The sequence below is a fragment of the Stenella coeruleoalba genome, assembly GCF_951394435.1.
Source record: "Stenella coeruleoalba genome assembly, chromosome: 19".
In the NCBI taxonomy this organism is placed as follows: domain Eukaryota; kingdom Metazoa; phylum Chordata; class Mammalia; order Artiodactyla; family Delphinidae; genus Stenella; species Stenella coeruleoalba.
In genome coordinates this window covers 36,620,968-36,645,292 of record NC_137165.1, presented here as the reverse complement: position 1 = coordinate 36,645,292, position 24,325 = coordinate 36,620,968, and the positions used below count along the sequence as shown (strand labels likewise).

The 24,325-nt window shown below is 45.2% G+C and overlaps 1 protein-coding gene and 1 pseudogene across 3 annotated transcripts; both read right to left on the bottom strand.

The window, feature by feature from the left end:
* Positions 1-1,962: 1,962 nt before the first annotated feature.
* Positions 1,963-14,551, bottom strand: ANKRD40 (ankyrin repeat domain 40). 2 transcript variants are annotated; one of them, XM_079904959.1, is made up of 5 exons: positions 14,401-14,551; positions 9,374-9,522; positions 8,305-8,790; positions 5,138-5,319; positions 1,963-4,532 (listed from the first exon to the last, which is right to left on the bottom strand). In XM_079904959.1, exons 1-5 carry the CDS (start codon positions 14,532-14,534, stop codon positions 4,386-4,388), a joined length of 1,098 nt encoding a protein of 365 aa, XP_079761085.1. In that variant the 5' UTR covers positions 14,535-14,551; the 3' UTR covers positions 1,963-4,385. The 2 variants fall into 2 exon arrangements, with proteins under 2 accessions (XP_079761085.1, XP_079761086.1); XM_079904960.1 differs by having other exon boundaries at positions 5,147-5,319.
* A 4,980-nt stretch (positions 14,552-19,531) lies between these two features.
* LOC307177780 (large ribosomal subunit protein eL15-like) lies at positions 19,532-24,309 on the bottom strand (annotated as a pseudogene). The gene is made up of 2 exons: positions 24,144-24,309; positions 19,532-20,137 (listed from the first exon to the last, which is right to left on the bottom strand). The product of its transcript is annotated as a large ribosomal subunit protein eL15-like (transcript).
* Positions 24,310-24,325: the final 16 nt, after the last annotated feature.

The following is a 24,325-nucleotide window of genomic DNA, read 5'->3' as shown; positions in this document are numbered from 1 at the left end:
CAAGGTCTGGGGGCTAGGACCTTTAGAGGAGGCAGGGAGGAAGGAGGGAGAGATGGAGGTTACCTTTATACACATCTACATGGCTGGAATTATCTGAAAACTTCAGACCCAAGAACTTTTGGCTAGAAATATTGTCTTCACAGCCAAAATTCACTGGGTAATTGCCAGTAGTTCCTGCGCTGCTGTGCAGATACTGTAAAAAGGTGAGAAATAAAACCCCTGAAATCTGACCCGAGGCCTCCTGGGAAAGCTGCTGTGAACACCTCCACATTTTTATTTTAAGTTCATTTTATTTTTTAAATTTATTTATTTTTGGCTGCGTTGGATCTTCGTTGCTGCACGCAGGCTTTCTCTAGTTGCAGCGAGCGGGGGCTACTCTTCGTTGCAGTGCGCGGGCTTCTCATTGCGGTGGCTTCTCTTGTTGTGGAGCACAGGCTCTAGGCGCGCAGGCTTCAGTAGCTGTGGCACATGGGCTCAGCAGTTGTGGCTCGCAGGATCTAGAGCGCAGGCTCTCAGTAGTTGTGGCGCACGGACTTCGTTGCTCCGTGGCATGTGGGATCTGCCTAGACCAGGGCTCGAACCCGTGTCCCCTGCATTGGCAGGTGGATTCTTAACCACTGTGCCACCAGGGAAGTCCCGAACACCTTCACATTTATGTCATCCCTCAGACCACTACGCCTGCTTCTCTAGGGCAGGGGTCCCCAACCCATGGGCCGTGGACCGGTACCGCTCCATGGCCTGTTAGGCACCGGGCTGCACGGCAGGAGGTAAGCAGTGGGCAAGCGAGCAAAGCTTCATCTGCTGCTCTCCATCGCTCCCCATCGCTTGCATAACCGCCTGAACCATCCCCCCACCCCATCCATAGAAAAACTGTCTTCCACGAAACCAGTCCCTGGTGCCAAAAAGGTTGGGGACCGCTGCTCTAGGGGATGAGAAACGCGTGGTGCTTTATTCCCTCGCCCCTTTAACAGTCTGTTCCGGACAGGTCCCCGTCACCAGTGAGGTCTCCAAGTCATGCATCTTCCTCACTGTGGCTGAAGGTGAATATTGGAACACAGAGCAGCCAGAGGCTGCCCCCTCTCCTGACAGTCTCGGGCTGGTCAGTGAGATGAGGGAGTGAATTAAATTTGCTTTTTTTGAGCAAGCCAATGAAGTGTTTATTTTTCTGCAGGTCAGAATTTACCTGGCACATGGCCTTCTATTTGGAAGGGATCTCTTCTCTTTGTTACCTTACTAAGTTTTCTGGTCTCCTCTGACTCTCATTTCTTCAAACTTTACTCTTGGTATCATGTGACTGGTTGTGGGTGATGGCTTTTTTGTTTTTCCTCCACCCTAAATGGTTTGCAGTAGGTGTGGAGATGGCTCCTTTGATCTGATTTTTCTATACGCATCGGGCCAGCCTGTGCTGCAGGACTATTTGTTAAAGGTTAATCACATTTTTTTGGCAGGCTGTTTCTGCCCAGGATGTTTATGAGTGCATAGAAGAAGACTTCCATCCTTGTGATAAAGCGAGTATGAAAGCACAAATGCCCAAATTATTCTGCCTCTCCTTGGAGCTAAGAAAAGGTCTCTGCTGTGCTCCCTGATTTATCGGGCCGATTTGGCATGACGTCTGGCTGGGGAGGCTCTAGCTGCCCCAAACCAACAGAAATGCAGATTCATTCGGCATCATTCTCAGCTAAAGATCTGAAGGTGTAAGGCTGTATTTCCTCTCCTGTCTTGGGAGTTTGCCTCTGAGCTCATTGAGGCCCTGACAGGTGCTGACAGCCCAAAGGAGAGGCTCAGTTGTGTAAAGTAAATAGGATAATCAAAAAATGTGGTTAACAGAGGATGGCCTCCATCTAGCTGGCTCAGCTACTCTGGGGAAATGGAGCTGACTGCTGTGAACTGAGAGGAAGACCCCGCACAAGATATCCGTCTCCGGTGCCACTGACAGGCGTGCACGCCACCGCAGCAGCAGGAGGGAGGCGGCTCAGCTGGGGCCCGGTCCCTCCTAGTCTTCCTCCAGAGGGTTTTCTCCCTGGAACTGTCCAACAATTTGAACCCCGTATTATTAGAAGTATAGTGCTGTTTAGGAGGCCAAAATTAAAGAATGTGGGTTTGGTCAGTTAATATTTAATTTTAATAATACTTGTTATGCTTGAACAGTCAGCAGTTCACGAAGAGAAAGATCTTCAGTGAATGTTTACACACAGTGTGAGCACATGCTTTAAATATGCAGTGGAGGAGGAGGGGCGAATTCACAGTTAACAAAGCTAAAAAAAAATCCTTGTTATAAATTACACAAAGCATATAAAAATATTTCTCTGAATGCATAGATTAAGACTTGAAACTCACCTACCAGCAGCTGTGCAGTCTAATTCACTGCCATACGCAAGAGTCAGTTGACCACAGAGGACTTTATAAGGGAGAAGAGAGAGCGGGGCAGGGCCCATCTCTCACTGGAGATTCCCGCGGCCTCCATTTCTAAGCCCGGGAAATGCCCTGGAGCTATTCCTCTGTAGGCCACCTCCCAGCCAGGGGCTTCAACAGCTTCCAAGAATTTCTAATTGATCTGGATGGCTGGAAGAGTATTAACCCCAATGATTTAGACATGAATTAATACTGAATTTATTTATTCCAGGATAAAACTAGCCTTAACTGTATCAGTAAATTGTAACTTTTTTCAAAGGTAAGGGGAAAAAAAGGGTTAGTTTGTTTGGACTGACTATCTTCTGACTGGTTGAAACACAAGGGAAGTTTCTTCTTTAAAGTACTTCAGAGAAAGTGAGTAATAAATAACCTTTACACTCTGTTAGGCAAACACTGCACAAGGGTGAGTAACTCACCATCCGTAATTGCTGTAATACAATTAAGTCACTGAACAGAGTGACTCCACACTGGCCTTGAAAACACCTCAACCACAGCTCAGCATTTAAGCAGCAGCAGGAGGCCATTAGCTTAGCACAACATTCTCTTCCACTGACATCTTCTGCACATTCTCTCTCAATCTGTAGTGTTCCAATAAAATTAACACAGTTAGGAAGTTAAGTTTCTTTGGAAACAATAGGCACTATGGGGAGAAAGCTTCTTAAGACAGCAGGGATGTTCTTCAACAGCTGGCTTCAAACCCCTGCTCTCCTGTTTAAGTGTGCTCATTCTTGTTTCTAAAGTTAAGCTGTTTATTTCAACAAGACAGTAGCTTTTCTTTTTAACATTAATGACACTGAAGGGAAGGAAAAGAATCCTTAAATGCGTTCTTTAGAAAAATTCTTATGCCATGCTCAAGAGCTTAATCAGGTTATTTGTTTGTTTTGAGAACAAAGCCTGGCCGACTCACAACTGACTTTGTTAAGTGGGTTGGTGGTGGTTGTGGAGGATGCCCAAGATCAAACAACTTGTTTACAAAAGCAACAGATTTCAGAGCTGTGTAAAAATCCCAATAGTTTCAAAATAATCTTTATCTTTGATACAAAAATAAAGATGCTAACTCCTTTTAGCTCAGTTTCCCACAATAACCTTTAAAATAGCAAAGGATTCAGTCTGGAAAATTGCTTTTCATTTGTAGTGGAAAATGAAAGTGGAGAACATGGACTGGCAATGTTTGTGCTCTTCTCTTTCGGTGCAATTAAACAGAAACACGAAGACAGGGATCGCTTCAGTTAAAAAAAAAAAAAAAGCTGTTGCTCTTTTAGAAGGCGTTAGAGAGCCCTCTAGTGACCACGAAGGGGCGTTAATGCAGAGATGACTGTCTAGGCAATGGCAATCTAGAGACAGAAGCAGTCGAGTGTTTACAATGGAAAAAGTCAGGGAGGGGAAGCTCTTTTGGTTAACAGCATATTTACAATTAGGTAACTGTATTCTTAAATAATTTTAACCTGAGTAACATTTATAACTATGTTATGTGAAACCTCACAGCCACAAGTCACACCAAGATTCCTATGTCCAGTACCTGTGCTTTCCCCAGTTTTCCTCTCTAGTTCACGTTTCTGGAGAGTCGTGAACATGCAACACCAAGAGAAGCGCTTCCCGGCCCTTCGGGTGCACTGTCAACAGGACTAGCTAGAAATAGGCTCTGCTCTCTCTCAGCTTCTGTTAGACAACTCTCTTACATTCTGCACAAAAAACACACTGGATATAGAACCGTCGGCTTCTGCCTCTCCAGGCCACTTCTCAGCTGTTCACAGCTTCCAGCAATAGGTTTATTGTGCACCAAGAGGCTCGGAAGAGTGGCACCGCTGCTCGGGGTCAGGGGCTTCCTACCTTGGCAGAACGATGTTAGTGTATCCGACGCAGTGGCACCAGGGGCCCTCCGGGGCATCCAAGGCATTTAGATCAATGGCTTGTCCTTGGCCCAGAGGTGATGCACACTGTCACAGTACTCAGTGATAAAAGTCCCTGCTGCATTAGTAAGTCAGTTTTGAAGCTCTCCTGTTGTAGCAAGGCCTTTCAGTCAGTGTGGATGCAGCATTTCTGAACAGAAAATTATTTTCACTTATCATTAGAACCAGTTCCAGCTCCTGGAAATCTTGGAGTCGAGCAACATCTTTGTCCTAAAACAAAAATAGGTTAAACAGATTAAGAGGAGCCGCTTGTCTCTATGTGTTTGGTGTGCTGTGCTGATACCAGTGATAGTGCAGGAAATTCCCCAGGAGCGTGAACTGGGTTGGAGTGGTAGAAGGCCTTAACAGCAGATGCTACAAGATAAGCACACCTCGAAGGGAGAGGCAGTGCAGGGATGTTTTCCTCAGGGGCCCCGAGAAGCCAGAAGCCTGACATTCAGGGAACCCAGAGATGCTGGGAGGACCACACATGTATCTATGTAGATTTGCACTATAATTTAGGCTGGTTCTTATGTTATAAAACACAAGGCACATGTGATAGTGCACTAAGGTAATCCTTACAGATCACTAAAGAGAAACAACCAAAAATAGGTACCTGTGAATGGTAAATTCAGAACATTCTCTCTGGTATCCTACCACTTTCAGAAACGCCAATGTCTCTATAGGCCCAGTAGAGGAAAGAAAGCTCAATGGAAAAACACCCTTTGCTCTTGTTCTATTCTCTTCTCGTTTCTTCAGCTATGACTCACATACCCAAGGAGGAAGCTGGGTATTTTCCAAATGGAAAAAGCAACCACTTAACAGACCTTTCTTACCTTTCTTACCAGAGTATTGGGTAACTTTCTGATCTTCTCCACTTGATCAGGATTAACACCCAGCTCACAGCAACTCACTCTGAGCAATTCTTGGTAGGTGAGTTCCTGTCTGTCCAGTTCAATTTCAATGAAATCATTTTCTCGAAGAGATGGGTTCTGAATCCTCACCTTGAGTACCAGCTCTAGGGAAAAGGGGGGAAAAATGTTAATGCATGATTCTGGCATAGTAACCCGATGTAATTTAAGACCTTTTCCAGAAGATGGTTACCCTTAATCATGGCCTGTGCTAAGGCCTGTGCCACCCAATGAGAAAACAAAGCACAATATTACAGCACGGTTTGCTCAGGCCCAGTTCTGGCTCTGCTGGTGCAGTTGCATTGTCCTCCCTACATCTAAGACTGTGGTTCACAAAGTAAAGGGGCGGCAGGGGGAGACGGCAGACAACCATCCCAGCCATACAGAAGGCCAATTTACTTCTGCCGCTGGAGCGAAGCAGGTAAAGGCTTGAGAATGGGTTGGGTATCAAACAACACATAAGCAGGGGAAGGGGAAGCGAGGTGAAAAGAAGGCACGGGAAAGACAACGGTACAAGAGTTACTCTATAAAGACTTAACGATTGTGGATCTAAAGATATTTATGATATGAAAATCCTTGCAGTAAAGACAGTACAAGAGCAAAAAGATAAGCTACTAATAAAAATTAAAGTCTAACTATGACTTGAATTCAGTATACCTTAATAAGGGAGGAATTTTGGCTTTGAGAGTGAACAAATAGCATTATTCGTGGCTCTGCGATCTAAGCAGTCTGCTCCTAAATTCTGAGCCTGGCTGCCACGATGACCCAAGCCATGCACCCATGCGCATTTAGTGGGTCTGCTTTGCTCCTTATATATGAATCCCTCACGCCACCCACGGGCCACTGTTATCAACAACAACAGTAACAGGTCCTCAAAAACAGAAAGTGAGGGAGTTACTGATATGGAAAAAGAAAGGTAAGACTAGACTATACCCTGTGGTGTTGACTGGAATTGGAGGTATTAGGATTAATTTACAGTTTTTAATATTTTTTTAAAAGATCTAGATTAAGTAGATACAGAAATACAGAAAAAAGTACATATATTTGTGTTTGCTTGCCTTTTTTTTTTTTTTTAACGTTACTAATCCTCTCAGGTCAGCATGCAGCTTGATATCCAGGAAGCATATGTTCATTTTCTAATTTTCATTTAAAACAGGGGTCCCCAACCCCCGGCCATGGACCAATACCGGTCCACGGCCTGTTAGGAACGGGGCTGCACAGCAGGAGGTGAGCAGCAAGGGAGCAAAGCTTCTCTGGGGGTCCCCATTGCTCGAATTACCACCTGAACCATTCTCCACCTCCCCCCACCAGTCTGTAGAAAAACCGTCCTCCACAAAACCAGTCCCTGGTGCCAAAAAGGCTGGAGATCGCTGATGTAAAATACCAAAGGAGAGTTTGTTGCTTTTGTCATAAATTGTGGGAGCTGCTTTCAACTCTACTTTTTGTGACCTTTTGAACCTTGAATGACTGTGGTACAAACGCGTATAACCCCGCTCTATCATGTACTAGATATGTGATACTGGGCAAATTACCTATCTCTCTGCATTTAAGTTTCTCCATTTCTAAAATGTACATAGGGACTTCCCTGGCGGTCCAGTGGTTAAGACTCCATGCTTCCAATGCAAGGGGCGCAGGTTCAATCCCTGGTCAGGGAACTAAGATCCCACATGCTGCGCAGGGCAGCCAAGAAAAAAACTCTTAAAAAATAAATAAATAAAATGTACATAATGGGAATTCACTGGTGGTCCAGTGGTTAGGACTCGTCGCTTTCACTGCCAGGGCCCAGGTTCAATCCCTGGTTGGGGAACTAAGATTCTGCAAGTTGTGTGGGGAGGCCAAAATAAATAAATTAATTAAATTAAATGTAAATAATAATACCCAGTTGATGAGTTTGCTGTAACAATTAAATGAGAACCTAGAATGCTTTGAAGTCATGTTCCTAGGTACATGCATCTTTACTTTATATCTTTCCTTTCATCATTCAATTGCTCTTTATTGTTTGCTTGCTTTTTCCTTTCTATTCTAACTCGGTCCTCTGAGTGAGCCTAGAAGAAATGATGCTAGCAGCAGTGAGCACACCTAGTGTTCACGTTCTGGTTCCTGAATACCATTCTCCACCAGAAAGAACCAGGGGTCCTTGGAGAAACAGCTGATTCCAAGGCTGGGGCGGGGAAAGTTATACTAGGGAGCCTGAAACATCTTGCTGTACCACAAAGTAAGGAAGTGCTCCAAGAATGATGGGCATGTCCAAGAGACACAAGAACAAGCTCCAAGGGGCTCCCTCTGGATAAATCTGGCATAATTTGAACATCAAAATAATGATACTAATGCATTATAACCCAATAAATAAAATAAGAATCAGTGAGTTCAAATGGAGGAGAAGGGAAAGCCCTTCTTTATAGTAGAATACCACCTAATAAACAGAGAAAAAAATGAAAGGAAATCATATTCTACAAAATAACTGGCCTGGACTCTTCAAAAATCTGAGGTCTAAAGTGATAGCTAAAGGCTGAGGAAATGCTTCAGATTAAAGGAGACTATAACAACATGATAGGCAAATGCAATGGTTGATCCTGGGAGGCGGGCAGGAGTAGAGGGAGTGAAGATAGCCACAAAGGGCATTGCTGACACAGCTGACAAAAATTTAAATATAAACTATGGGTTAGAGAATAGTTTTAGGTCAAGGTTATATTTTCTTTTTTCTTTTTTTTTTTTTGCGGTACGCGGGCCTGTCACTGTTGTGGCCTCTCCCGTTGCAGGACGCACAGGCTCAGCAGCCACGGCTCACGGGCCCAGCCACTCCACGGCATGTGGGATCTAAATCTTCTCATTATATGGTGATTATGTAAGAGACTATCCTTGTTCTTAAGAAAAACACACTTAAGTAGTTCAGGGTAAAAGGGCAAAAGATAACTTGTAAATCTGAGTAAAGAGAGTTCCTTATACTAGTCTTGCAACTTTCCTGTAAGTCTATAATCAGATGCAAAATAAATAAATCCCACCCCCATTCCTCAGAAAACCAGGAAGTAAAGCACTAGACTTCTGGACACCACCCGCCCTGTTGCAGAGGCTGTTTGCTGATGAGAGGTTACCTTGCATATTAAATGGAAATGCTCCGGTGAAGAAAAATGGCTGGAATGCTGGCGCTGGTCCTGCATACGTCCCATTTTGAGGCTCCAGAGACATTGGTGGCTTGGACGGGACAGAAGAGAACAGCGAGCGACTCTGACTCACCGGTGGCTGACAAACAGGACCCGGTTTTGTGCTTTCTGGTGTTCTGAGTATGGCAGATGGGGCAGACACATCCCCATTCTGAACCAGTGCCAAAGAGGTGTGGTCCCGTGGAAAGGCCCCAAGCAGGGGAGGTTCCCCAGGGGGCAGCAATGGAGGTGAGCCATCTGCAGGGGGTGATGCAGGAGGTGTGGAGGGGCCCCCATTCTGCAGCTGGGCTGAATCCTCCGACCCAGGGGTATAGATGAAAGGGAAGGCTGGGTTGGCCAAATAGTTCGGAACAAAGGGCAGCTCTGACTCCTTCTTCAGCTGAGGGAGGTCGTCATGGTTATCATCATCATCTTCCACTTAAAAAGACGGAAACACAGAACATTTACATAGCCCTTTAAAAATTACAAAGTAAAGAGTATCTTGTGAAAGCTAGTGTCCTTTGGTATACAACAAATATTTTGATCAGTGTTTACTGCACGTTTATCGTTACCATTTTTATCACCTTAAAGTTTACAGATAAAAAACCAAAACTTTATAATGCCTACCTTTCCAGAAACAGTATGGAATAATTATCTTGGCACAGTTAAGACTATCTTGTTTTTAGATACAAACAGATTGGCTGTTTGGCATCAAGAATATATACAATAGGGCTTCCCTGGTGGCGCAGTGGTTGAGAGTCCGCCTGCCGATGCAGGGGACACGGGTTCGTGCCCCGGTCCGGGAGGATCCCACATGCCGCGGAGCGGCTGGGCCCGTGAGCCATGGCCGCTGAGCCTGCGCATCCGGGGCCTGTGCTCCGCAACGGGAGAGGCCACAATAGTGAGAGGCCGGCGTACCGCAGGAAAAAAAAAAAAAAAAAAAAAAAGAATATATACAATAATACCATAAGTCTTAAATTAGGTTGACAAAATCAAAAGTTGCCTCAAAACACAGACTCACCTCCCATAATCTTCCTAATTTCTCTCCTTGATGTTAATTGGACTGGCATTTCTCCCTTTGTGGTAAGAATCTCTTTGTCAGCTCCCGATTTTAACAAGTAAGAGACCACCTGACCATGGTTGCGTTTACATGCCCAGTGTAAACAGGTCCTACGGCAAAGAAAAGAAAAAAAGAGTGATTTAAAAAGTGGAGAGGTGATTTGGGATTTCAAATTCTACACACCAGTAAATAAATACATACAAGCGTGTTAGAGTTCAGCTAGAACCAGAAAATCAGGCTGGTAATCTTAACTTCTCTTTTCAGAAAGCAGATGATCGAAATATTTAATATGCTTAAAATTGATTTTTCAATTTCATTTCTGGCCCTTGGGAAAAGCTGATTTATCCTCGGAGCTTTATTTCAATGGCTTTCAGAAGGCTGGCTGCCTGGCTGGCTAGATAACTCTACTGATATCCTGTGTGTTCACTCTATCAGTGTCGCTCATTAGATTGTACCAGTCTCTTTAAAATATATTTTTACATGGCCATATTCCTTTTAAGAGACTATGGAAACTTGCTTCATATGCACCAAATGTCACTTGAAGATTAAATATTATCAGGCTACTAACCATCTCTCATCTGCAGCTTGCTCTGCCACTAAAATTATTACTACAGCAGATTCCTGTCTGAATCTCAGTTACTCTTTTCCTCTTTCCTTTTCTCTCCTTCACACACACACACAAAGGATTTCCAAATTTCCATTTTTAAGAGTTCACTTCTCTAGCTCTCTCCAGAAGGCTACATTTTTCAAGTGCTTTAGGAATTAAAGTACATGTGCAATGCCTTGTGTTTAAGGCACTACACACGTACTTTAATTCCTAAAGCACTTCAAAAATGTACATCAACAGCCAAAAGTTTTGAGAACTCTTCTGAAGTATTAGACTTATTTAAGTAAAACTAATTATTTACTATTGTACACACAGGAAGGGATTATGCACACTCTAAAGAGCTATTATCTTAACACTGCACAGAAACAGAATAACATGCTAGCCAATACTCCAACTTAATAGAGCTACGAAATTCATCCCCAGTTGCCAAACCTGAATGTTATTATGGAAGGAAATTACTTTTCTCCCGTTTTGAAATGTCCTCACTCACCAACTCTCTAATTGAACTGAGATAAATATCTTCAGAGCTTATAGACGAATATAAATATGGTAAAGAATAGAACATAAGTTCAATACTGAGGATTAGGTCACCCACCTGAGAAATATAACTATCTAGAAAGTACATTTGGTTCCAGGAAAAAGCTGATTTGCCCTGGGCACCTTAATATTTATGACTTACAGAAAGCCAGCTTGTCTGGCTGGCTGGGAGCAACTCCACTGATGTTTCAGAGTGATATTTGACATTCCAAACTATTACCCATTAGAATTAGATTATCCAGATGTCTTTAAAAGGTACTCTATGATGAAAAGAATGCCAATTTGGGGAAAATAAGGGAAGAGTCTTGATATGGACTTCTAAAATATAAGCTCTGTGTGAGGGTAAGGAAGGATCTGCTTGAATATACAGGTACTTAATATTTGCTGAATGAGTGAACCAAGGACACGGTGGGCATTACTTGGAGTAGAAGGATCCCACATATCCTTGATTCTGGCCAAACTACAGCTGAGAGTGTGTTTGTGTGTGGATGTCTTGAAAGCCTGAAAATGAATAATTATAATGATAAGCAAGCACTCAAAAATGAATGGAGCATGATGAGAAAAATATGTTCCCTTTTGGAAATAAAGTGCTCACTTGCTAGTAGTAAATCACTTGTTCACGACAAGCTTGAGAGTGAAGGAAGAAATATACTGCCAGTGGATCTGAGACACTTGGGGACAAACCAGCTAGCTAAAGCATCACCATGTAAAGTGGAGTTAAGTTAACACAGCACGTCCCCCACAGCCCTGTACCCTGAGTGATCATCATTTATAGTCCAGACCTGTGCAGCTCTGGGTGGCCAGAACTGACAGGCACTGTAGCCAGGCAATATTTTCAACTTCTTCCTGAGCTATTATACTTGTTCCTTAAAGCAAAGGGGTATGCATGACACTTGAAGTACAATTGATGTGGGAGCTCTATCTTTGAACGTGAACTCTTTAAGCTTTAAATTTGCAGTCAGAATAGCCTATCAGTGCTGGGAAGTATTTCAGACCAGAGGCACTGGCATCCTTTCAGTGCTGGGAAGTATTTCAGACCAGAGGCACAAATTTCATTTGTGCAGAAACTGTGGTTACTGAGCAGCTAAGAATTGAAAGCAGTAACCATTCTGCTTTTCTATGCTGCTGACTATGTTTTTTGAGGATAACCTTTATATCCCATTACCCAGCACACTGCTTAATAAAAAAATAATAGTTAAAAAAGAAAAAAATAGTTAACACAGACATGTTTTACATGCTGAACACTGTTCTAAAAGTTTTACATATATTAATTCATTTAATCCTCTAAACAACCCATTTAATCCTCTAAACAACCTACTATTATCAACGTTCTCCCACTTTACAGATGAGAAAACTGAGGCAGTCAGCAACTAAGCAAAACACTATGGTACACAGAGATTGTATTACAAGGACAATAAAGAGAGGAAAGGGATTAGGAAATGCCAGAGACAGGGAAGGGGCATGGCTCAATTTTAAATTGAGGGCCAAGGAAAGACTCATTAAGGGGACGTCTAAGCTAAGACCTGAAGGAGGTGAGGGGACAAAAGCATTTTAAATAACGGGAAGAGAAAACACAAAGGCCTTGAATCAACATTGTGCCTGGTGTTTTCAGGAAAAGCAAGGAGGCCAGGAGAGCAGAATGAAGGGGGCAAGGGGGTAAAGCCGGAGGTGAGGCTTAGAGGTAAAGACAGAGGATGCAGGGACAAGGAGTCGAAACTGTAGGACCCTGTGGGCTTTTATTCAACGTGAGACGGGAGCTATTAAAGGGTTTTGAGCAGAATGAAATGATCTGACTGGCTGCTGTGCTGAGAAAAGATCCCTCTGGCTGCTGTGCTGAGAAAAGATGTAGGGTAGAAGGACTAGTTAGGAGGCTACTGCATTAATCCAAGTGATGGAATGATGGTGGCTTTGCACCAGAGGTGTAGTGGTAGAGCTAGTGAGAAATGGTCAGATTCTAACTACACCGCTGCCAGTGGAGCTGGCAGGATTAGCGGCTTGACTGGATGTGGGGTGTGAGGGAAAGACAGAAGGCAAGGAGGGCACCAAAGGTTCTGGCCTGTGCACCTCAGATGCTGAGATGAGGACTCAGGAGCAGGCTGGGGACAATTAGGGCGACCAGGAACTCAACCCTGGGCATGTTGCATTTGAAGTCCTATTAGACATCTTCCCCCAATTAAATCTATGAAAGTCTCTTCATAGTTCCACCAACTTACGTTCACTGAGCACCTACTATGTGGTTAAGAAAGTATGGTTTGGGGGCTTCCCTGGTGGTCCGGTGGTTAAGACTCCATGTTTCCACTGCAGGGGGTGTGGGTTCGATCCCTGGTCGGGGAACTTAGATCCCACATGCCGTTGGGTGTGGCCAAAAAAAAAAAAAAAAGAGGAAGTATGGTTTGGAGGCAGATGCTGGGTTTGTTTCCCAGCTCCATCAGTTACTGTAAACTCTGTGACCTTGGGAAAATTACTTAATCTTTCTGGGCTTCAGTATCCTCACCTACAAAATGGAGAGGATAACAATAGCTATGTCCCTGAGTAGTTGTGAATGAGATAATACACATAAAGCACCTGGAAGCTTGTTTGCACTACGGAGCAAGCTCAATAAATGTTAGCTGTTTATATCATGCTGCATCTCCGTAAATGCTCACAACACTCTTCTGAAATAACTGGAAAATGAAGTGACTCGGGCAAGGTTGTATATCTAAGCAGGAATGGAGAAGAACCTGCAGGAAAGACCAGGCTTATTCTTCTACACAACACTGCCTCCCAGTGCCGAAACAATGATTCACAGCTTGTGAACCACACAGCAATCCTAGAAATGGCACACACAGAGAAAAGCAAGCTAGTTTGCAAACACTTTTAAACAAAACAAAAAAGCAGTTTCTACTGTTTCCTCGCTTTCTGGACAGCTACGCAGGCTGTTTTCCTTAGGGTAAGTTCGTAGATAGATTTGTGAGGAAGTCGGGAAACTGCGACTCCAGTCCTGGCTTTTATATTAATAGTTGTGTGACCTCGGGCAGGTTATTCTCTGAAGTTGAACCCATCTCCAATGTCCCTTTTAGTTTCAAACTGTATGATTCCACCTTAAAAAATAAAACATTTGCAAACTCACTTTAACTCTCAGCTAGCAATATAGGTTGGTTAAGCATTACCTGGATCAAATAAAAAATTAAAATTTAAATGTGAAGAGAGCAGAATAATACCACATTCAGTAACTTAAAACTTGACCACCAGCACATCATAAAATGAGATGCCTTATTTAGTTGGAAAGGACTCAACTGCATGCAGGCATCTGAAGTCCCATGTTTGAAACTGTTGTAAGAAAACAAAGCAAACACTCCATACGATAAATGAATGGGTCTTCCTGCAACAGGCAGCTGTAGGTAGTAGCAAATCACTGCTGCAGTGAGACAACAGAGAAGCAGAATAGGGATGCAAGTGATTTTTTCCCCTAGTCTTGGGAAAAGAAATCGTGCTAGTTTATAAGATCCACATTTCCTCAGTTGCTTATGCTTTTTGCTCTGCACAGACGTGCTCTTCATAGTAATTCCAGACTAGAACTGGGGTGAGCATCAAATTAGGGTGACGTTAGGGGTGGGGAGGGGGGAACGGCGGGCGCCAGGGTTCGGGTGGGCGCTGCCGGGGCAGGACCACGTGGGCCGGGATTTGGACACGACGCTCCGCTGACTAACCGAGGCAGAGGGGGCCAGGTCTGGCCTCCAGAGCGCACAGCCTCGTTGACCCGGAGCGCCGGGCCACGCCTTAGAGGGCGTCGGGTTCAGCGCTAGGCCGAGGTCGCGCCCGGGCCGGGTGCTCTGACCCTAGGCCTCCCCCGCTCCCCACTTACCAGCCGTTGACCTCATTTTGGGAGTTCACATCCACCCCGCTCTCCACCAGTTTCTGCACCTCCCGAATGTCCCCCAAGGCCGCGGCCTCCCGCAGCCTCTCCTGCTGCTCCTTCTGCTCCAGGAGAGCGCTCATCTTCCCTCAGCCCCAGGCCCCCGCCCGGGTCCGCCCGCCCGCCCGCCCAGTCCCGGCCGGTCAGCGCCGCCGACGCCGCGGCCCGCTCCCCGCCATGGAGAGACCGCGCGGAGCACGTCCGCCCAGCTCGCGCCGCCGCCCGCGCCCGGCCAGCTGCCTCGGCTACCCCGCCGAGGGCCGCCCGCCACTCCCCTGCTGTTCCCGGCCCGTGGGCCCAAGCCTCCTCCCGGCCGCGCCTCCCGCAGGCCGGCTCCGGGGGAACCTATTCAGAGTGACAACCCTGACCCAGATATTTTCCGTTCCTACCCTCGGCGCCCGCGCGGGCTGGCTGTTTATGTAACAGCTGCACAATATTATCTGCCGTGATTCACGGACTATTTTTAGAACTCCCTACCCCGCAGCTTCCAGGGAGGAGGACAGACACAAGGAAAGGGAAGAATGGGTATTTGAGAGCCAGAAAAGCCTTATCCCCTGGCGCAGGCTGTTTACCAGGCATCAAAAATAACTGGTGTTCCCCACCCCCCCACCCCCACCCCGGTTTGTTTGGCTCTTTTTCCTTATCTGAACCAACTCTTGCCCGGCAGGATGGGGAAATGGGCTGAAAACGATCCTATTATATGCCTGTTATTGCAGAGATAGAGTACACGGTTCTTCTTTTGACAGTGCTTGGGACTTTTCAGTTCGATTATTTATTTCAATTGCTGTTGTTTTACATCTCATTTTAGAGATTTCTTCTAAATTGGCTTTCAGGAAAAATATATTGTGCTCAGAGTCTATAAAATGTGATTTATTACTGCTTTTAAATCTTAATTAATTACTCTTCGTGAAGGCCATGTAAGGAAAAAAGAAAGAAGAGAACACCAAAGAGGCTTTGGTGAGAGGAACGGTGCAAAGTATAAACAGCATTCTGCCTGACTTCTTTGCCTAATCAATCTAATGAGGCTCAGAGCCTGGGCTGGCACTGCCTTACTACCCAGCCCGAGAAAAAGAAAAGTATTGTTTTGCTGAGCCCAGGCGCCCGGGAGACATCTTCCAATGTGGCACAGGATGGAAGATTGCAGATGGGGTCGGAAGGGTTAAGGAATAACCCTGGGGTGAAAAAGAGAAAGGTCTGAACGCAGAGAGGAGATAAAATAGGAAGAGACAAATTTAGGCATGGGGTTTTCATTTGCCTCTCTTGGGGCAGCCCAGGATTTGCACAGCAAGCATTTTTCTTGCTACTGTTTAAGAAAAACCCAAATCTGTTTATTATGATACAGTCATTCACACAGCACACAGTGCACACCAGGTGGTACTGAATATAAACTGACTGCACACTTAAATTGATCCTATGGTGAACTGGAACTCTGCTTGAGCTTACATTTTTATTTGTCCCCCAATTTAAACTTTAATTCTCAGATCCAGCATGATATTCCATCTGAAGCTGATGTGCATAGTACTGGAATTGGGCCCTTTAGCACAATTTGTGTGACAGAGGAGTAGGTAGTGGCCTCTTTTTTAAAAAAGCAGTTCAAAAAACTTGGTAGTTACTGCAGATCAAAATCTGTGAGTTCTCTTGGTAAGGATTTATTTGTAAACTTTCCCTTCCTTACAAAGGATTTTAGGGACTTCCCTGGTGGCACAGTTAAGAATCTGCCTGCTGATGCTGGGGACACAGGTTCGAGCCCTGGTCTAGGAAGATCCCACGTGGCACGGAGCAACTAAGCCCGTGTGCCACAACTACTGAGTCTGCACTCTAGAGCCCGCAAGCCACAACTACTGAGCCCAGGTGCCACAACTACTGAAGCCCGTGCGCCTAGAGCCCGTGCTCCGTGACAAGAGAAGCCACCGCCGTGAGAAGCCCGTGCACCGCAACGAAGAGTAGCCCCCGCTTGCCACAACTAGAGAAAGCCCGCACACAGCAACGAACACCCAATGCAGCCAAAAATAAATAAATAAATTTATTTTTACAAAAAATTTTACTTATTTGGCTGCACTGGGTCTTAGTTGCGGCACACGGGATCTTCATTGCAGCATGCGGGATCTTTAGCTGTAGCATGCGAACTCTTAGTTACGGCATGCATGTGGGATCTAGTTCCCCGACCAGGGATCGAACCTGGGCCCCCTGCATTGGGATTGCGGAGTCTTACCCACTGGACCACCAGGGAAGTCCCTTATTTATTTTTTATTTTTTAAAATTTAGGGAATTCCCTGGTGGTCCAATGGTTAGGACTTGGCACCTTCACTGCCAGTTGGGCCCCGGGTTTGATCCCTGGTCGGGGAACTAAGATCCCACAAGCTGAGTGGGGCAGCCAAAAAAAGGAAAAGAAGGGCTTCCCTGGTGCCGCAGTGGTTGAGAGTCTGCCTGCCGATACAGGGGACACGGGTTCGTGCCCTGGTCCGGGAGGATCCCACATGCTGCGGAGCAGCTGGGCCCGTAAGCCATGGCCGCTGAGCCTGCGCTTCTGGACCCTGTGCTCTGCAATGGGAGAGTCCACAACAGTGAGAGGCCTGCGTACCGGAAAAAAAAAAGGAAAAGGAAATTAACAGACATTTATTCCTTTAGTTGAACAACCTTTACACACAAAATGTATGGTTTAACTTTTGTTGTTTGTTTGTTTGTTTTTTGAGTGGAAAGGAATTTAGGTCTCAAGAGGTTTTGTGAGCCTGTTACCTATTTTATGGAAATCATTTAAGTGATTGATTGATTGATTGATTGATTGATTTGCCTCAAGACCCAGCTTGCAAGATTTTAGTTGCCTGACCAGGGATTGAGCCCTGCCTGCCATCCCCCACTCCCCGCCCCCCACAGTAGAAGTGCAGAGCTCTAACCACTGGACCATCAGGGAATTCCCTAAGTGAGTCTTTTAAAAGACCTGACGAGAATAGGAGAAAGATTGGTTCAAGGAAACCAGCAATTCGATTTCAAAATTAAACTACCTATTAAGTCAGCAAAACCAGAATTGGAAAGAATTGGGGCAATTACTCTTCCATATTTCCTACACACTCAAATTCACCCAGGTAAACTAAGCCTGGACTACGGGAAGATGGGAAGCAAACAGATGTGGTGGTATGCTGACTATTAAAGAAGGCATAATTGGTGACTTGGAAGTTTGTAGAAAGGTAAGGATTTTTGAGGGTAGGTTGAGCAGGAATGAAAAAAATGTAGTTAAATTGGAAACCATGAACTTGTATTAACAGCAACTACATGACTTTTCTCAGTAGCCTTACGGGAATGGATAAATTGGGTTAACCCAAGATGACTTTTAACACTTGTTAGACTGAGCAATGATGTTACTTTTAAATAAAGCCAACCTTAATTTTTAGCCAAAGGTAAAATGGTCACAAACTAGCACTACAGATAAAGTATTTACAATTTTGATCAAAGCTGACTTTTTCTATCCTCCCACACTTGAAAGGTATCTGATGAACATCAATTTCCCAATCCTAGCATTACTAGCTTACAAACCTTAAGGTTTATAATTCCCTTCTCATTTACTTGATGTTCAATTTCCATCAGTTTCAGTATATGCCAGTAGAAGTACCATTACTATTTTGCATGAAATTCAGTATTCTACAGATCCCGTGGAGTCATGGGATTGAGTCAGGAGCCTCTGCCTTTTAAGTGAACTTCAGTGGTACTGTGGAGACCAAGGCAATTTTGTTTAGGTTAACCAGGATTTGTTTCTTTTGTAAGAGAATCCTCTTGCAACATGTTTATTCAGTTCTCTTAAAAATGGTGGCATTCTTTTAAACTTTTCTCCTTTCGGAAGCAGCAGTCACAGATATGGAATATTAGATTGAATCTAAAAATGTAGACCCTAGTCAACTTTCATGACTTTTCTGCATATGATCATGACAGAGGATTAGGACATCCTTCACATTTCCAAGCAAAATCCAATTTTAAAAGTTTGTCCTTGGGCTTTCCTGGTGGCACAGTGGTTAAGAATCTGCATGCCAGTGCAGCGGACACAGGTTTGAGCCCTGGTCCGGGAAGATCCCACATGCCGCCAAGCAACTAAGCCTGTGTGCCACAGCTACTGAGCCTGGACTCTAGAGCTGGCATGCCACAACTACTGAAGCCTGCGCACCTAGAGCCCGTGCTCTGCAACAAGAGAAGCCACTGCAATGAGAAGCCCACGCACCGCACCAAAGAGTAGCCCCCACTCGCCACAACTAGAGAAAGCCCACGCACAGCAACGAAGACCCAATGCAGCCAAAAATAAATTAATTTTTTTAAAAAAGTCGATCCTTGCCAAACTCCATAAAACAGCCACTGGAGAGTAACCCAGCAGAGCACTGCATCACTCCAGTAAAGCTGTCGGTTTCATCACATGCACCAACATGTGCATGGCTAGTTTCTGCACTCCTCTTCTACATAACGTATTTTACACCTATTGTACAAAACAGCATTTTAAACACTGACATGTAAACTTCCTAAAAGGATAAAGCAAAGACAAAAGTATTTTTCTTATTAGAAACAAGATATACCATCACTTATAGTATTCAAACATTATTGCACTTTAGCTTTCATAATTTGACAATGCATTCATGAAACAATCTGTAGACAACTAGTTTTAAGAGACGTTAAAAAACACTTTTTAGACATGAATATCCTAATTTATTAGGTAAGAATTTCACAAACATTACTTTTTTTTTTTAATTGTATTTTTGGCTGTGTTGGGTCTTTGTTGCTTAACGTGGGCTTTTCTCTAGTTGAGGTGAGCAGGGGCTACTCTTTGTTGCAGTGTGCGGGCTTCTCACAGCGGTGGCTTCTCTTGTTGTGGAGCATGGGCTCTAGGCATGCAGGCTTCAGTAGTTGTGGCACACGGGCTCAGTAGTTGTGGCTCGCAGGCTCTAGAGCGCAGGCTCAGTAGTTGTGGCGCCGGGCTTAGTTGCTCCGTGGCATGTGGGATCTTCCTGGACCAGGGCTCGAAACCCCTGTTCCCTGCATTGGCAGGCGGATTCTTAACCACTGTACCCACAGGGTACAGGGAAGCCCACAAACATTACTTATATTAGCAGTAACAGTGGAGCTGGAGAGTATTGTACCATCTCCAAGCTGCATGGTGAGAACCACCAGCGGTGTGGCGGAACTTGTGGCCCTTTCCAAGGCTACAGCTCTTTCAACCTGCCAATGTCAACCCTCACATCTACCTGTACTTGTGGACTGGACTGGTGATCCACTAGGTGTCAGGATTTCTTCTGGTAGATTTATGGAATGGATCAATGAGGGTAACCTCAAAGAATTTGTGTGTAGAATTTTCACCAACCCAGTGTGAATCCAGGACTCTCAGAGCCACATGGTGGCACCCAGCTCACTCCTCCACAATAGACTGAAGGCTTCAAGCAAACTTTAGCGGTTTAACACCATGATAATTAGGCTTGCCATAGCTGGCACCCTTAGGAACTGGGCATTTGCAGCTAGCACGGCTCACAGGAATCTGATATGTGACGTAACCTTGCTTGGCCTTGTATCCCAGTCTGCGTGCTTTATCAGGCTGGGTGGGGTGGAGGGCCCTGTGGAGTGCAGAGAGCTGGCAGTACGGCCAAAAGCACACCTTGAGAAGAAAGCGCATTACATCGACTCTTCCTCCACAGCTCCTGGATGTACTTGTAAGTGCCTGTTTTGGCTTACCTTTGAGATAAACTGATGGCTGCCGCCAGACTGAAAGGGAGAAACTTTTATTTGAAAGAAAAAGACTGATATTTGCAGTATCGTGTGACAAACCCCAAAATGTACAAGGTAAAATGGTGGCACAAGGAAGATGATGAGTTGCGTGTGGCAGGCGGAGAATGAGGGTCCAGGTTGGCTTTACAGAGCTGGTGATGCTTGGGCCGTGAGCTGAGGAAGATGGGTAGACGTTTCTGGGGTGAGGAAAGAGCATTCCATGTCTGGAGCAGTGTAACGTGGTGTGATGTCATAGGAAGAGGGGGTGTTCAAGGTGTGGGGGGAGCAGTAGCAAATAGTTGGAGAAGCAGGTCCGATCATGGATGGCCTTGTGGTGTTTAAATTTTAGATGGGGAACCATTGAGGGGTTTTGAGCAGGGAAGAGACGCAACTGGATTTACATTTAGAAAGAGGATGGAGGCAGCAAAGCAGATGGAGGATGGAGTCATGGGGGCCACACTGAAGACTGGGAAGCAGTAGTAACTGTGGCTTCATTTCTATATTAGTTCACCAGAGCTGCCAGACAAGGTACCACAGACCTATGGCTTTAAACAACAGAAATTTATTCGCTCACAGTTCTGGAGGCTAAAAGTCCAAGATCCAAGGTGTCAGTAGGTTTGGTTTCTCCTGAGGCCTCTCTCCTTGGCTTGCGGATGGCTGCCTTCTCACTGTGTCCTCACATGGCCTTTCCTCTGTCTGTGTGCCTACCTGGCGTTTCCAAATTTCCTCTTCTTATAAGGATACCAGTCAGATTGTATTGGGGCCCATTTTCAATTTATTACCTCTTTAAAGGCTCTATTTCCAAATGGAATTACATTGTGAGATCCTACTGTGGATTCTGAGAATTTGAACATATGAATTTGTGTGTGTGTGTGTGGTGGGGCACACAGTTCAGTCCATGACACTTTGCATTAGTAACATACATGGAACGGGGTCTGGAGACCACTGACTGATAAGGTTGTTTTCCATCTCAGCATCAGAAAATAACCAACTCATATAATCTATAAAAGTTATCTGTAGGGTTTCCCCGGTGGCGCAGTGGTTGAGAGTCCGCCTGCTGATGCAGGGGACACGGGTTCGTGCCCCGGTCCGGGAAGATCCCACATGCTGCGGAGCGGCTAGTCCCGTAAGCCATGGCCGCTGAGCCTGCGTGTCCGGAGCCTGTGCTCCGCAGCGGCAGAGGCCACAACAGTGAGAGGCCCGCGTACCGCAAAAAAAAAAAAAAAAAAAAAAAAAAGTTATCTGTAAACTGGGCATTGTGATTTGTTCATAAAGACTACTTTTGGGAATTCCCTGGCCATCCAGTAGTTAGGACTCTGAGCTTCCACCGCAGGGGGCACGGGTTTGATTCCCCTGGTAGGGGAACTAAGATCCCACATGCCCACAGGGGCGCGGCCAAAAAAACAAAAGACTACTTTTATGTCTGAATCCCTGATGCCCAGCAGATGATGCTGGCACTGGTTGAATTAATGAAAAAGATAAATGAATGAATTCATTATCTGCAGTGGTAATACACACTGAACTGTGGCTGGCCTCAGAATCTATGAAAAAGAGAGCCATAGAGAGCCTAGTGTGGGACGGGGTAGGAGCTCTTGCCTCTGAGATCCAAAGGACAGTATTTTCCTTTTATTTCAAGTTATTGTTACATTTTTGTCTTCCATGGTTCAGGAGCTCCCTGAGAACCAGGTCGTATACATCTATCTGTGTTCCTGGCCACTAACCCAGTTCCTGGCACAAAGTACATGCACCATTAAAGTTTGTGGAATGAATGAGGGAATTAGATTAAAAAGTTTTAGGGAATTCCCTGGTGGTCCAGTGGTAAGGACTCGGCACTTTCACTGCCGTGGCCTGGGTTCAATCCTTGGTCAGGGAACTAAGATCCTGCAAGCTGCGTGATGTAGAAAAAAAAAAAAGTTTTAGTGAACAGAAACTGTAACTTTGCACTCAGGTTTTATAAGTCCTGTTTGTAGTTCAAGATATGTACTTTTTTTTTTTTTTTTTCCTTTTTGGTGGTTGTGACAGTGGTGAACCTTCAAGAAACGCTTCATTGAGAAAACAGCAACCATCAGCTAAAAACTCCCTCATCTCACTGCTGCATCTACAAACTGATTTCTTTTTTCTTCTCTTGTTTCAGTGGAGAAAAGGTCCTTTTTTCTAGGAAAGGCCAATGTGCCCTGGAGCCTAAACCATCACCTTCCCTTCTTAAGACTTTGGAACTTTAGCTATTCTCTTCTTTTATCTTCTACTTTCTCCAACACTAAACATATTCTAATTTCCCATCTTAAAAAAGCCTCCCTTGACCCATACCTCCTTTCAGTTCTTACCCTGTCTCGCTGCTTCACTTCTTAAAATGAGTGGTCCACTTGCCATCTTACTCCTTCATTTTTCCTTCGTTCTTCAATCCATTTCAGTCTGACTTCCAACTGCGGATCCAGTGGATCCTTTTCAGTCTTCTCATGCCAGATCTTCAGCAGTTTTCTACAATGTTGGTTACTTTCACCTTTAAAAAAAATTTATTTATTTATCTTTGGCTGCATTGGGTCTTCGTTAACGTGCGCGGGCTTTCTCCATTTGCGGTGAGCAGGGGCTACTCTTCGTTGCGGTGGCTTCTCTTGTTGCAGAGCACGGGCTCTAGGCGTGCGGGCTTCAGTAGTTGTGGCACGTGGGCTCAGTAGCTGCGGCTCACGGGCTCTAGAGCACAGGCTCAGTAGTTGTGGCACACAGCCTTAATTGCTCTGCAGCATGTGGGATCTTCCTGGACCAGGGATCGAAACCGTGTCCCCTGCATTGGCAGGTGGATTCTTAACCACTGCACCACCAGGGAAGCCCACTTTCACCTTCTTGAAACAGTTTCTCTATTTTTGTTTGTTTGTTTGATCTTCCCTGACTTTATACTCTTCAGATTTTCCTCTTACATCTTTGGCTTCCCTTTCACAGTATCCTATGGTTCCTTCTCTACCCCTTTAAAGCAGCATCTCTCAAATGCTTGCTATCCTCAGGCCACTTAATGAGTATCCTGACAGTTTTAGGTTCATTTAAAATAATGATGAACATCGTTTCATATAATGAAATGACCTTGGTATATGCTACTCTCTCTCTGCTTTGAATTCTTTTCTGTCCACTTTGCTTGGTTGGAGAGCCATCATCTTTTAGGCCTTAGGTCATTTCCACGGAGAGACCTCTCTTACTCTTGGACAGAACCCTACTTTCTCCTCCTCATTATCATAATAGCTAATGATTAAACTTAAAATGTGTTGGGCCTGTTCTACATGCCTTACCTGTGTTATCGTCACAGCAACATCTTATGTGTTTAGGGGACCATTATTACTATAAGCCCCATTTTACAGACGGGGAAATGAAGGCAGAATGGCAGAGCTGGGATTACCAACCCAGGCGATCTGTCTTTAGAGTCCGTACAGTTAAAGGTGCTAGAGTACTTACTACAATTTATATTGATATATTTATTTAGTGACTGTCTCCCTCACTAATCCTCAAGGTCTGTGGGAGCAAAGACCGTGTCTGAAAGGTTCAGAGCTTAGCTTCAAGCGTTTACCTGGTACATGATAGGTACTCAAGATATTTGTTCAGTAAATGAATCAATAATTTAAAAAAATTCCAGACTGAGAGGCAAACTCCTCCCCATACTCTGCGTGAGAAGAAACCACCTTATCTCTTCTTGCCTTGATTTTCCACCTTGTGAATCAGGGGAGTCGGGGTGGGAGGAGAAAGCCAGGGAAAAGAGGCGGCAAGCGCAGAGACTAGGAGAAAGGAGTCGGAACATGGAACGAGTGCTTATCTTCACTTTCCTCCACTGCAAGATGGCACCGAGAGCACCGCGTGGTACAAAAGGATACGCTACCCTTTTCTCCATTTCGGAGCGGTGTTAAGGCCCCAAGACATATGTTTCTATTTCCGTGAAAGAGCGCGGGACTAACGGAGCCTGAAGCAGCACGCGTTACCACGTTGAATAGCCTCCGGTTTCGCTTTGCGCGGAACGGGGCGGTGCGGCCCAGCAGGGGCGGAGTTCAGGCCTCGGTAGGCCCCGCCCACGGGCCGGCGGAAGCGGCCCGCCCTCGCCTCCCAGGCCTGGGCGTGTCCCCGTGGGCGCACGCGCGCGCACGGCATGTTGGGAAGGCGTCCG

Excerpts from the sequence above, each read along its gene's own strand:
- ANKRD40 (XM_079904959.1), bottom strand. The coding sequence starts at position 14,534 with ATGAGCGCTCTCCTGGAGCAGAAGGAGCAGCAGGAGAGGCTGCGGGAG. Across the intron at positions 8,791-9,373 it reads AATTAGGAAGATTATGGGAG|TGGAAGATGATGATGATAAC; the intron begins GTGAGTCTGTGT and ends CGTCTTTTTAAG. Across the intron at positions 4,533-5,137 it reads CCAATACTCTGGTAAGAAAG|GACAAAGATGTTGCTCGACT; the intron begins GTAAGAAAGGTC and ends TTTTTGTTTTAG.